This window comes from Phocoena sinus, chromosome 4 (assembly GCF_008692025.1).
Source record: "Phocoena sinus isolate mPhoSin1 chromosome 4, mPhoSin1.pri, whole genome shotgun sequence".
Lineage (NCBI taxonomy): Eukaryota > Metazoa > Chordata > Mammalia > Artiodactyla > Phocoenidae > Phocoena > Phocoena sinus.
The window spans coordinates 60,723,719-60,738,142 of NC_045766.1; the positions used below are offsets into that span (position 1 = coordinate 60,723,719).

The window sequence follows — 14,424 nt, forward strand, 5'->3', positions numbered from 1 at the left end:
TAGTCTGTGGTATTAATAGACTCAAAGAAGAACTGACCTGCCCTTTATCTTGGAGGAGACCAGTTCTGGGAATAAGCTCTTTCCAAAACGAGTTCAGATTAAAGAAAACCGCCAAGAGAAGGGAAGGGATGTTTGTCTTTTCCCTTGGTGCTGCAAGAAGAGCTAGGTGGCTTTTAATGTCATGGGAGAGCATGAGACTCAGAGAACATGGATTGGAATCCTGCCTGACACTTACCAGTGTGTGACTTTAGGTAAGTTCCATACCTTTCTGAGCCTCGGTTTTCTCCATTTGTAATCCGGAGATTAAAATCACCTACCTTATAGAGTTGATGTGAGAGGCAATAATTAATTGCTACCAAAGAGTAAATTCATCTACTATGCTGTAAAGATGGTAGAGATTACATCATTTAATAAATATTTATTGAGCATTTACTATGGCCAGACACAGCGCTAGGTATTGGGAATACAGTGTTGATTCAGGGAATTTAAGGACTAATGGGAAACAGGCATAGAGCAGTTATAAACAATTAAGCAAACAACTTAGAAGTAAGAAATGAAAAAGTACTGGATGCTATTGGAGCATCTAAAAGTAAGACCTAATAAACTTGAGGGGAGAGGTCAGACTTGGGGGGAAGAGCAGACATATTTATTCATTACTGTATTTCCAGTGGCTAGCTCAGTGTCCTATGCCTATAGCAGACACCGAATAAACTCTAGTACCACTTTCCTTCTTCCTTTTCCATGAAGGAAGTCCTATCTGCCTGCTCCCCCAGTTCCTACTACAATACTGCTGAAGGATTAGGGTTCACTCAGTAATTATTCCCTCTCCACGATAAGACCATCTGAGTGCCTGGTTTCCATATCCTGACCCAGTTAGTGCTAGATCAGTGCCATCCACATTAATTCTCCTGGGATGGTTGCCTGTCTCTCACTCAGGAGAACATGTAGTGCCTTGGGGGCTGGCTTTGGCATCACGTGGCTTCTGCTTACCTGAGATGTAGACCTCATTTTTTAATGTCACGCATGCAAACTCCACCCACTTCTTATTCTCACTGTCCAGCTCGTGCTCTGTCATGGGGAGCTTGGCCACCTCCAGGCGGCTGCGCCTCAGGGGATCCAGGCAGGTTACCTCCGCCACAAACCGTTCATCCTTCGTGCAGCCACCGATGATCATGAACACCTCAGACTGGAACTCATGCATCCTGGGCTTGGTGCGCTCTGAAATGATCTGGAAAATCAATGGGAGTACAAAGAGGCAGAATGGCACAGTGGTTCAGAGCTCAGGCTATGGAGCCAGAGGAGCAGAGCCCAATTCCCAGCTCTGCCACCGTAGGACCATGTGACTTCACCTCCTTGGGCCTCAGGTTTTTCTTCTGTATAATGGAAATTTTAGTGGTAACAACCTCATAGGTTTGTCATGAGGATTAAATGAGATAATATATTTAGTGTGCTTGGCCCAGGGCCTGATGTATAGTAGGTACTCAATAAAGGTTATCGGGTGTAGATTTTGCTACTTTTTAAGAAGTTCAGGTCTGTCTACCATCAAATGCACTTTCCTGCCTCTTCCCTCTTGCTTGGTCAGAAGCACTGAATCCTGGAATTTCATTTCTGGCCACCTTCCACTCCCCACTGGTTTCAGTTTCTTGATGATATCCCAGACTTTGCTCGCTACCAGGCCTTTTCTGGAAGAGAAGTCCTGAGGGCACATAAGAGCATCCAGAGACTTAGGAGAAAAGAACCAAAGGGGAGCAAGGGTGTGTCCAAGGAGGTTGGGGAACTGGGTCCCAACATCAAGCATATGACCCTTCAGAGCCTTGAACAAGCAAAGATATCCATACCACAGATATTTGAACCCAGCTGAAAGAGCAGAGGTTTGGAGTCAAATACACCAGAGTTCCATCCTGGTTCCACCACCGATGGCCATGTGACCTTGGAGAAGCAACACAATCTCTGTAAATGCCTGTGATCATTCCTATGCTACCATGCCATTGTGAGCATCCATGAGGTTGTGATGTAGAGAGCTGAGAAGAGCACCTGGCACACGCGTGGCCCTCCATAGCTAGTCACAGCAGTAAGAGTGGTGGGAGATGTCATATTGATGTAATTAATGAAAAGGGAGAGCTGCCCTCCTCCTGGTTCCAGCCATCCCTGGGCTTGACGGGGAAGGTTCTACAGGGGTACTGACGGGAGACAGAGAGGCAGCAGCACCTATTTCCCACATGGCCAAAAGCAGCTACTCTTTCCTACAAGGTTAAGCTGACCTAATATGGATTATGGAACTTCAATCTTGCCCACAGATGGTGACAAACGGTTTACCTGAGTCCACAAGTGGTGAATCCAATCAATAGTCACATGTAATCAGATCAGCCAACATCCAACGTCTACTTTCCCAGAAGAGACTTTGTTTTTCTGTGCCAATAGTCAGATACAGTAAATTCTGCATCCTCAGTTATTGAGGCCAGACCATGGCCATAAAGTCTGTGGCAGGACTCTCCTTTATGGGTCAGCAGAAAGGAGTGGAGGTGTGTGGCAGTTTAAATCCTGGGCAATGGGCTGAGACTGAGGGCACTGACAGTGGAAAGGCCAGCTGGGATAAGGGTGGAAGGGGTGGTCCCGAGAACTTGGAGGCACTATGAGAATACCAAGCTGGTAGGAGAGGAATAAGCAATGAGTTGGCACCAAAGACAAATTGGCCAATCTGAGATTTCTCCCTCCAGCCTCTAAACCTTCCTTCCCACAGCTGAGGGACAACCTCTAGCACCAATCTGATCCTCTTGCAGGGAGGATTTAGGGATTATAGGGCGATGCTTAGAGGACAGCACTAGCTTCTCAGAACTGGTTCCCTGTGACCCTTACTCTGGTTCTGAGAGCCAAGCCTCAGCCTCCTCTCTGAAGCCCCCCCATCTTATTCACAGTGTCTGATCTCCTGCATCAACAGCCTGCTGACTAGCAGGGGACCAAACCAGCCATGATCTTACTCCTGACTCCCAGGGCTGGCATCCCGGTCCTGAGTCCTGGCCTGTGGAAGACTCTGCTCCCACTGACTGAAGCCTGCATTCCTGCCTGCTGTCTGCATCTCCCCATAATATCTGCCCTCGATTGCCCACACTACCTTCCCAACCACTTACCCTGTAAGCCACTTGACATTATTTTCAATGTCATTTTGTTCTTTCCTCCAGGAAGCCATTCTTGCCTTTCCACACCTGTTCCCACAGTCCTGAATTTCCCTATCACAGCGCTTTTCACCCTCGTGTAATTTATTCTAATGTCCCTGATGGCAGGGATAGCCCTTTTCTCCAATGGATCCTCAGCACCAAGAACAGTGCCTGGAGCTTGTGGGTTTCCATAAATGTTGGCTGAATGAGTGAATGAATGAATGGGCAAGTTAGTTAACCCAGGACCTGATAAAGACTTTTTTTTCCAATCTAGATCATTGTGGTAACCAGCTTCCACAATGGCCCCCAGCAATCCCCACCTCCTGGTATTTACATCCTATGCTGTTCCCTCCACATTATTCCTGGGTTGATCTCTATGCCAATAGAATACAATAGTGTTGGTATACCACTTCTGAAATTAGGTTATGAAGGCACTACAGCTTCCATCTTGACAGCTCTCTCAGTCTTTCTTGGGTCATTTGCTCTAAAGAAAGACAGCTGCAATGCAGAAGCCCAAGTAGCAAGAAGCTGAGGCTTCCAGCCAACAGCCAGCAAGGAAGTGACTTCTGTCAACAATCCTGCGAGGGAACTTGCAAGTGGATCCTCCAGCCCCCTTTGAGCTTTGAGATGACTAACTGCAGCCCCAGCCAATAGATGGACTGCAACTTCAGAAGAGACCCTGCGCCAGAATCACCCAGCTGAATCACCCCCAGATTCCTGCAAACTGTGACATAATAAATGTTGGTTGTTTTAAACAGCTGTTTGGGGATAATTTGTTGCACAGCAATAGATAACTAATACAATCATCTAGTTGATGGGACTGGCTGGGTATTGAGACCTGCCTTGTAACTCGGAACCACAGGACTGCCAGATGGTGGCACCATTACCAAATTGTAAGTTCAGCTACGTTTTGCAAAATATTAACCCCAAAGGCATGACAAACGCCAATCTGAAGTCAGAGATGGGCAAGTTTGTTGCAGACAAACGAAAGTAAGTGTTTGCCAAAGAATCACACGCAACCATCAGGCCTACACAGTTTATTTTCAGATTGTTAGAAGTAGAGCAAAAAAGTTTCCCCTTACTGACTACTTATTGTCCAAAGAACCTATCTGAGAGCACCAAACAGAAGTGACCAAACTGCTTGGATAAAGCTCCTCAGGGTGAGCTTCTGCCCCGCTGCCCTCAGGAGTAGGTCCTCCTGACAGCACACATATCAGAGCAGCCTTTGGTATAGATCAAGTTGGTCCCTGGAGACTTAGGAGGCAATGAAATGAAGGGGTAACTTTCTCTGCCCCAAAAGACCTCTCCCAATGAAGGTACCAGCTACTACTCCTAAATCAAATGTAAGTTGACATTTGCTTTTAGGATTCTAAAACTTCCTTCTGTTACCACCTCCATGAGCTCAGAGGAGGGACAAGGTTAAAATGGAGAGATAATGATAGGACAGGCAGGGTTAAAGTTTGGGAAAGGAAGGTTAGGAGGAGAAATGTGTTCACAGAGTATCCTCCAGGCTTACACTAGTGTCATTAGGAATAAAGCCAAGATCACACAAGCAGCGAGAAGGCTGGGAGTTTCAGGGAATCAACTAGCAATGAGACACAACTCAGAGATCACAATGTTTGGTTGGTTCAGTTACCTAGACTATAAAATGAGGATGAGAAAATGCCCCGAGCAGGATTTGGGGCAATAAGGCAGAAAAAAACTAGGACACAATGAAAAGAGAGATTTTAGCCTCAGAGAAAGAAAATGCTTGATCGTGGGAGATAGAGTACCATAAAGAACTGAGTGAGAATAGGAACAGTCTTTATTTCTGGGGCACTTAACATATGCCAGACACTGTGCTAGCACATCTCATTCATTATCTTATCTCATTCTCAAAACAATTCTATCAGTTGGTAGATATTGTTTTTCCCATGTTACAAGGGCTGAGCCTTACAGCAGCTAAGTAGCTTGCCCAAGGTCACACTGTAGGTAAATTGTGCAGTCAAGATTAAAGCCCAGATCTGCCTGACTGGGAGCTCAAGTTCTTGACATTTTCTAGTTATCAGAATTCTCTCTCCTCCTAAATCCAAAGCTTATAATCCCACTCCCCCACCCCCACCCCATTGCAAATACAAAAGGCAGAGCAGATATTTCATAGCAGCAGTTTTGCAGAAGACACAGCAGGGACATTTTATATAAGAGGAAAGCCTTTATCACCTGCATTTCAGGGAGTTAGGAAATGGGAAGCAGAAACAAAAATAGCAAGAATGTTGGAAGTACAGTTGATCAAGACCCTGTACTTTGGGTTTTTTTTTTTTAAGTTTTTTTTTTTTTTTTTTTTTTTTTTTTTTTTTTTTTTTTGCTGTACCATTGCGAAGCACAGGCTCCGGACGCGCAGGCTCAGCAGCCATGGCTCACGGGCCCAGCCGTTCCACGGCATGTGGGATCCTCCCGGACCGGGGCACGAACCCTGCGTCCCCTGCATCGGCAGGCGAACTCTCAACCACTGCGCCACCAGGGAAGCCCTTTTTTTAAGTTTTTAAAAAAATTAATTTATTTTATTTTATTTACTTTTGGCTGTGTTGGGTCTTTGTTGCTGTGCATGGGCTTTCTCTAGTTGCAGTGAGCAGAGGCTACTCTTCGTTGCGGTGCGCAGGCTTCTTATTGCACTGGCTTCTCTTATTGCGGAGCGTAAGCTCTAGACGCGCGGGATTCAGTTGTTGTGGCTCGCGGGGTCAGTAGATGTGGCGCATGGGCTTAGTTGCTCCACGGCATGTGGGATCTTCCCGGACCAGGGCTCGAACCCATGCCCCCTGCATTGGCAGGTGGATTCTTAACCACTGCGCCACCAGGGAAGCCCCAAGACTGTACTTTAAATGCTGAACTGAGAGCAGTTGCAGAGACTGATCGTGTATTCAGGAATATGAGGGCTTTCCCAGTGCTGAGCCAACTGCCAGCGACCCACATATCCAGCATAGGACCCTTGTGGTTATCTGGTCTTCCTCTATCAGTCTGCTTATCACCCTTCATTTGCTTACTGTCCTGTCTTCTCTGAAAGACCATAAGTTTAGTAAGGTAGAGACTGTTTTGTGGTGCTTGGTGCCATGTCTGGCATATAGTTGGTGCTCAGGATTTATTTGTGAAGAATGAAAGTATAGCATATGACATTATAGCACTAATGGCAATATTAGAAAAAAAATCTCAAATTAGTGACCTTTATTTCTACCCTAAAAAACTAGAAAAGGAAGAGAAAATTCAACCTGAAGTAAGCAGAAGAAAGTAGTCAAGATTAAGGTAGAAATAAATGGAATAGAAAATGTAAAGACTGTAGAGAAAGTCAAGTGAAACCAGAAGCTGGTTCTTTGAGAAAATCAATAAAATTGATAAACCTCTAACCAGACTGATCAGGAGAAAAAAGGAGACACAAATTACCAATATCTGGAATGAGAGCTATAACATCACTACAGATTCTACAGACATTACAAAGGATAGTAAGGGACTACTGTGAACAACTTTATGCCAATAAATTCAGCAACTTCTATGAAATGGAAAATTCTTTGAAATATACAAACTACCAAAGCTCATTCTAGAAGAAATAGATAATGTGAATAGTCTCTTGTATCTATATAGCTATTAAAGAAATACAATTTGTAGTTTGAAGTTTAAAACCTTCTCACATACACAAAAAATTCCTCCTGGTTCTGATAGCATCACTGATAAATTCTACCAAATATTTAAGGATGTGCTTGCAGAGTGAATAAGTGACAATGGATCTGAGGACAACACAGAACTAGAAAAGGACAGACAGAAAAGAAGGGGCTCCCAAGGGGCCTCTGAAAGACAATTCCTAAACTATTTTGGCTAATATTTCTACCAATGGCCTAATGAAGAAGGCTTGGTAGCCAACCTCAGAACCATTGTACAGTGGTATACATGTGTGGCTGTTCATGTGTACAAACGTAACAAACTGCCCCTCTATCGTTACTTAATGATGATTTTGTTCCTCTCCACTAAGCCTATTCTTGTCTTTATAAAGTTCTGAATATAACATTTCTTCAGGAATTGTTAAGGAGAACCAGGTAGATACAAATGATATGTTTATTCACTATCTTGGTACGCATTTATTCATTCAACAGACATTAACCAATCCCTTGCTATATACCAAGGACTCTCCTAAGGTCTGGATGAAAAGTCCAATAAGACATATTTCCTACCATAACAACCTCCCTGTCTAGAGATATTTACAGATGAGGAATTCAATGGTTAACATGCAGTGGTTGGTGCTATAACAGAGCAATGCTCCAGTGCTATGAGACTGACAGAGGCCTCTGGAGAAGGTGATGCTTACACTGAGTTTTGAAGCTGGAGCAGAAGTTAACTAGATGAAGAAGAGGAAAAAGTCATTTGAGCAGCACCTGCATTAGCCTGAAGGCTGAAAAAGCGTGTCCGCTTTGGGGAATTACAAGCAGTGCACTCAGACTGTAGCAGGAGAGAGAGGTTGCAGATGACACTAGAGCAGCGAGCAAGAGACCAGGCTTAGAGAGTTTAGGCAGAAGTGTGGGCTTTATCCTGAAAGTGGTGGGGAGCCAGTGAAGAGGCTAAGCCCAGGAATGAAATGATGAGGCTTGAGTTTTAGATCATCCAGCTGATGAATGAATGGCAGGGCGGCCAGACTGGGGGCGGAAAGCTGAGTTTTGAGGAATTCTCAGAGGTTCAGGAAGGAAATAATGAGAGTCTGAACCTAGGTAATGTCAGGGGAGATATAAGAGTCTCAAGGTTTCCCCAGAGTGGACAAACTGGGAAAGCAGCAGCCCTGTGGAATGGTGACTGGACAGGGCACACTCCCTACATATGTGTGTCTCCCCCACCAAACTCCCGCCCTTACACAACCAGAAAGGGGAAGGATGTGCCAGGCATGGTGCTGGGTGATTTCTAGATCTCACCTAATTCTCTCAGTAGCTGTCTACCATGTAGTATTATCGGCATTTTACAGATCAGAAATCCAGAGCTTCTGGAACTGCCTGACTCAAACTATAAACATCTACAGCATCTACTTCTTGATACCCTAATGATTTGTGAGCCAGTCTCACCTGTATCTCTGGGAGGTCTGCTAATTCCTTCACTTTGCTGGTTATATACGGCATCTCTCATCATCAACTCACCTCATTGCCAGAAAGGTGGTACATCCTGGCTTCCTGTAGCAGCGGGAAGACCTCTGGGCATTGTCTGATGAGAGGATCCGCTTCCACCATCTCCACAAAGTACCATGGGTCCAGAAGCGGCAAGCGCACGTTCTCCAGGACATAGGGGAGCAAGCAGAGTCGTTCTGACTGTTTGTGCCTGACCCAGCTCATCACAGTCTCAAACACCTGAGACTCTTCTGTCACATAAAGGTCATCGCTCTTCAAGATGTGGTACAGGGTATCCACAGGAAGTTCAAGGAACTCTTCGGAGTTCAGAATCTGCACAAAGTTCTGGATGATGTAACTTTGAACCTGCTTCTTTAGACTGTCCAAGGAATGTGTGTCTGCCAGCCTCAGTATTCCAACACAGTTTTCTGGGTTCAAGGCTTCTGTGAGGAAGCTCGCACAGGCATCCACCATCCGCAGGAACTAAGAGAACAGAAGGGCGGCAAATCAGGCCAGAAAATGACTAGTCCACATGGAGGTTTATCAGTGAGTTGTGTGTAGTAGCAAAAATTTAGAAACAACCTAAGTGACCCACAATAGAGGACTAGCTAAATAAATGAAAATACATTCATATTTTTGACAGCTGTATGGTCATTAAGAAAGCATGTTGTAGAAGAATATTAAATGACATGGAAAATGTTCATAATGTATTGAGTTGAAAAATCCATTCACTGAATCTTGATCAAGTGTCTAGATTTAATCAGCAACGTACAGGAAACATAGGGGAAAGAGGAACATGTTAAATGACACCACGTGAATACAATTAGCAAAACCCAGACTGTGGGAAACTCTACAGAGCAACCAGTTTGGTTTCTTCAACAAATACATCAAAAGGGGAAAGAGAAAAAGGGGGGTGGGGCAGGGAGGGAGAGCCGACGCACAAAAAGAGATTTAAAAGATATATCAACCTACTACAAAGTATGCAGCTTATTTGGATCCCTGACTTAAACAAAATTTTAGAAGAGAAATGTTTACAGTGACCAACATTTGGTGATATGAAGCAATTATTATCAATTTTAAGTGTGGTAATCGTGTTGTGGTTATGCTTAAAGAAAACTCATCTTTTGGAGCTATATACTGAAATCTTTTCAGGTGAAATGAGAAGGCACTTCACAAAATCATACATACATTATGATCCTCTTTTTATAAAGAAAAATATATACTGAATGTAGGCATAAAAAAAGACTGAAGGATATAAACCAAAATATTAACAGTTGTTATCTCTGTGTATCAGGTATCTTGGGACAAATTATGCTGCAGTAACAAACAACCCTCAAATCTCACGGGCTCACAACAATAAATGTTATTTCTCACTCACATTACAGGGCTCACAGGGCTTCAGTCCAAGACCAAGGATGATGGAAAAGCTCTTGACATGCCAGTTTTGTGACAGAAGGGGAAAAAAGATGGCAAACCACACAAAGGCTCTTAAAACTTTTGCTGAGAGGTGGCACATGCCATTTCCACTCACACTTAACTGGCCAGAGTAAGTCACAGGGCAAAATTTGTTGTCAAGGCAACAATAATCCTCCCACAGAAACAGGTCCCATAGGAATAGATGGAATATACTGTATAAATAATACAAGGCACCACACTCTGTAATAACACTATGAGATTTTTTTTCTTTTTTCCCCTTTTTTCTTTTATTTATTTATTTGGCCGAGCAGTGCAGCATGCGGGATCTCAGTTCCCCGACCAGGGATTGAACCTGTGCCCCCTTCATTGGAAGCATGGAGTCTTAACCACTGGACTGCCAGGGAAGTTCCGAGATTTCTTTTTCTTATTTTGTTTATTTATATACTTTTTAAATCTTCTAAAATGAATAAGTAACACTTTTGTAATAAAAAAATTAATTTGTAAAATTGGCTTCCATGACCTAATTTTAAATTATCACCATCTTCATAAGAATATGAGTCCCACATGCGTATCTAGCACTTTGCAGCTTACAAAGCCCTTCTGTATTCATCATATTATTTAATACTCATTTTACAGATGAGATGTCTCAAATGCACCTGTCCATTCTATTTGCTGCTCTCTGGAGCTCAGCTTTGAAAGAGTTTAACTTCCTACCTTCCCTCCTTGCCCACTGGGCCCTTTAGAGGGTCAAGTTGTCAATGTTCTTGGTTTGATCAGTTAGAAGAAGGATGCAAAGAGGGAGGCTGAGGGGACAGGGCCTGTTGGGGAGGGGTGGTCTGAAGACGGGGCCTACTGAGAGTACAGACGGGCAGGCCTGACCAAGTGGGAGGGTGCAGCCTGCAGAGGAGAAACTCTAATGACAGGAGCTGGGGGTGGTAGTGTTATGGGTCCTGAAGGGAGGGGACAGGACTGGTCTTAGGGTGGACCATATTGACTTAGGCTTTGTTCTTCACTCCAGAGCACTCTAGGGGGCACACATCCCTAATATGGGGGGATCAATCCCAATTGCAAAATATTATCTTACCCTGTCAGACCACACTTTTCAACTGTCAATTCAGAAAACACTGACCTGATGGTCAATGTTGGAGAACACCTACATTCTGCTTCAGACCACCCTGTGAGCTGGCCCCAACGGCCTGCAGATCTGTTCCTTGCATGAGCAACTGAGGAAACAGTTGAGACTGAGAAATCTAACACCTGTTTAGTTGTTTGCAGATTTTCAGTTCAAAGAGTAAAAATATAAAACCGAGACCAAGGCTCGCTGAGCCCTCAGAAGCTGTAACCAGAGCCCTCTGCGGCTCTGCCCACAGAGACATCATGAGGGCTGAAAGGGAACTCACTTAGATGGCAGCCTCCAGAGCAGAACGGCAGGTACACCTTGCCAGCATTTGCCTGAGAAAAAGATGATATGAAAATCAAAGAGATTTTCTAAATATGTAGACTGTCCCTGGGAGGCCCCCTAAGAACCTGGTAACAAGGTTGCCTCTGGGAAATGGAACTGGTGGGCGGAGTGAGGGTAGACAGGGAGAATTACTTTTCACTGTTTACCTTTTTGTACCCCAATTGGGTGCCATGTGGAGGAATTATCTATTTAAAATAAATGACATTTCTCACAAGTAGAGAAAATACTAGAAGGGAATACATCAAAATGCTAATAGTGGTTATCTCAATAGAGTTTCGTAGATAAAGTTATTACAGTAATGTGTTTTTTAGACCTTGCTGTACAGACCAAGTTTTCTACACTGAGCAAGAAGTTGCTTTTAAAATCAGGAAAAAATAAAATAAATACTTTCTTGTGATTTTCAAGTACACAATGAGAAAATAAAATAAAATGTAAAAAAAAAAAAAGAGCACATACTATGAGCCAGCCTAACCAGCTCATTTAATACAACAGCACTACAAAGTAGATATTTATTATCATTGCTGCTTTATAGATGAGGAACAGATTCAGAGAAGTGAGGTAATTTCCTCAGAGACTTACAATGAGAGGCAGAGCTAAAATTTGAAATAATCTTTCTCAGTCCAAAAATGCATGTTTTTACATTATTTCAAGTTGCCTCCGGTCAAATAGTGTGTGCACAGGACAAGGGCTTCGCAGATGCCGAGGGTCATTTGCACACTTCACTGGAAAACTCAGATGGTCTGATCTGTCCAGACCGAGGAAGGCCTGGCTGATAAGATGCCAGCTGCTACCCCTGTGTGATAAACACCAATGAGCAAAGAAGGGAACAAGGAAGGAGAATAAAATCAAGTACCAAAGCTCACACATGTGAACAACAGTGACCCAGACGTGTCTCTCCCCACTCAGAAACCATTCATCCACCTGTTCTTTTCCCTAATATGTATTGAACATTATTAGATCATAGGCCCTCAACCAGGGCTGGGGGTACAGAGGGGAGCAGAAAGAGACACAGTGCCTGTGCTCATCCGAGAAGGTAGACCAGTGCGGGAGGCAAGCAGGAATCAAATAATCACATGGAATGTGTAGAGTTACAGCTAGGATAAACACTATGTAACAGTTCAGTGATTCCACTGCCTGGACTGAGAAAGTCCACTCCTACCCCTCAAGCTGTGCCCAGTGTGGCTCTAAGTCAGCACTGGGACTCTCCCTGATGGAGTCACGCCTGTCTACTCACCTTCGCCAAATAGCCCTAAGCTCACCTGTCACAGTGCCTTTCTATGCTCACACCATTTCCTCAGCCAGGACCACCTTTGTCCCTCATTACTACCTGCTAAAATCTTGCTTTCCTCACCCAAGCAAGTCTGACTCTGGGGCCCCACTTTTAAAGAAAGGACTCAGGATAGCTTATCCTAATTGCAACTGAGAACTCCCCTTTTAAGTATACCTCAAAAGGAAGGAAGAGTGAGTACCATGGCCATCACTTTATCTACAGGGCTGTTTCCTTCATTCAGAGTTGTTAGATCTGGGACCAACGGATGCTCCAGAGAGTTTATGAACCTCTACATTGTATGCAAACATTTGTTTGCACATGTGACATTTTTCTGGGAATTGTGTTTGCAGGAGACACTGGGTGGCTCTTTGGTATCCAACCACCCAGAGGACAAAGCCAATACAAGAGGGAGAGCCAACCTGAAGGACCAGAAAGACACAGAGCCAGAGTCTTAATCAGACTGTGCTTTGAGCCTTCCCTGCCTCTGGACATTTAAAATTCTGGGTTGATACTTGGTTAAGAAGGAAGAAGGAGAATGGAAGAGAAGGAAAGGGAAAAGAAGTGGAGAAATCCTACCTATTCATGAAGTTCTTTCTGAAAAGCCATTTCCTCCTTCATGGTTTCTTCAACTGCCCAACATGGAATCAATTCCTCCCTCCTCTGGGCTCTACTAGGCAACTCACTTGCCCCTCTAGCAGAACACTGTACTGCCTTGTACTATGGTCAAGTATCCCAAGGGCAGGTTCTAGGTCATCTGTGTGTTTTTATTTCCAGCAGCACCTAGCACAAACTCTGGCAAAAGGAGAGAAAAAAGGGAAGGAGAGAGAGAGAAAGAAAATATTTTTCAGATACCTAGTAGGTACCAAGATCTGTACTAGAAAATTTCCCGTCCATTATTTTGTTTAACGAATAAATTTTATTTTTTAATGAATATATTTTACGTAGGTATTAATATTGCCATTTGTACAGAGGAGGAAATAGAGAATTCAGAGTTGAGTGTGTTGCCCAAGGTCACATTGGTAGGTGGTAGAAGTGATACTGGAGATCACCTGGCTAATTTTTCTCACTGAGCATCACCTTGCCTTTGTGACTGTTGCATTGTTGAGCTAACAAAATTCCAGGAGAGTCTGAAGAGGCCTTATGAGGAGAAGGGTGAGTGGGGGTTCTCCAAGTTGCCTACATTCCCTCCAAAATATGCTTCAAAAACACTTTTGAGTGTGAGGGTTGTGTAGGGCAGCATCACGGGATACCAACCAATGGCTGGGAAACTGCTGATGTGCAGGGCAGTCATGGGGACAAGAACTTGTTCTCTTTAAAAATATCTGGTTTTGGGCTTCCCTGGTGGCACAGTGGTTGGGAGTCCGCCTGCCGGTGCAGGGGACACGGGTTCGTGTCCCGGTCCGGGAAGATCCCACATGCCGCAGAGCGGCTGCGCCCGTGAGCCATGGCCGCTGAGCCTACGCGTCCGGAGCCTGTTGCTCCGCAACGGGAGAGACCACAGCAGTGAGAGGCCCGCGTATCGCAAAAAAAAAAAAAAAAAATCTGGTTTTGCTTCTTCATATTTAAGATTATTTAGGACTTTAGGGTAAGTTTTCTCTCTCAGCCTGTTCTAATGACACATGAACTTGTTTATTAAAGCTGAGTGATGATAGATAATGGCAACAGATAGTCAACTTCCTATTTGGGAGAACATGTGAGTAAAAATTTACACCCAGGCACCTGACTCTAACAGGGAGACTAAAAATACAATGAAAGAAACCACTTGAAACATGGCTGCAGTTCCCATGAGAAATGTCTGCCTCAAAGAGAGTGCACCCCTCCCTCCCCATCTCTACTGCTCCTCTTCTGCTTCCCTTTATGCTCCCCAAAACCAGGCGTCCTAAAGAACTTCACCACTGTAATTCCACATCTCACTAGAGATTCCTTCCACTCCAGAATAACTGAAGTACTATTTTGGTCCAAATCAGGAATTCCATTGACCATAGTCCCTACGTGGCCTTGGAGTTCTTG

General features: G+C 44.2%; 1 protein-coding gene across 3 annotated transcripts in view; it reads right to left on the reverse strand.

Annotated features, from left to right (window-relative positions):
* KLHL6 (kelch like family member 6) overlaps nt 1-14,424 on the reverse strand; it is a 67,483-nt gene that overhangs the window by 19,324 nt on the left and 33,735 nt on the right. For all 3 annotated transcript variants that reach the window (XR_004349677.1, XM_032630476.1, XM_032630477.1), the window contains 2 exons: nt 8,300-8,749; nt 991-1,228 (listed from right to left, as the gene is read on the reverse strand). Coding sequence is in view for 2 of the 3 variants with exons in the window: in XM_032630476.1 (XP_032486367.1) it covers nt 991-1,228; nt 8,300-8,749 (688 nt within the window). In the remaining variant the exon portion in view is untranslated. The remainder of the gene's footprint in view (nt 1-990; nt 1,229-8,299; nt 8,750-14,424) is intronic.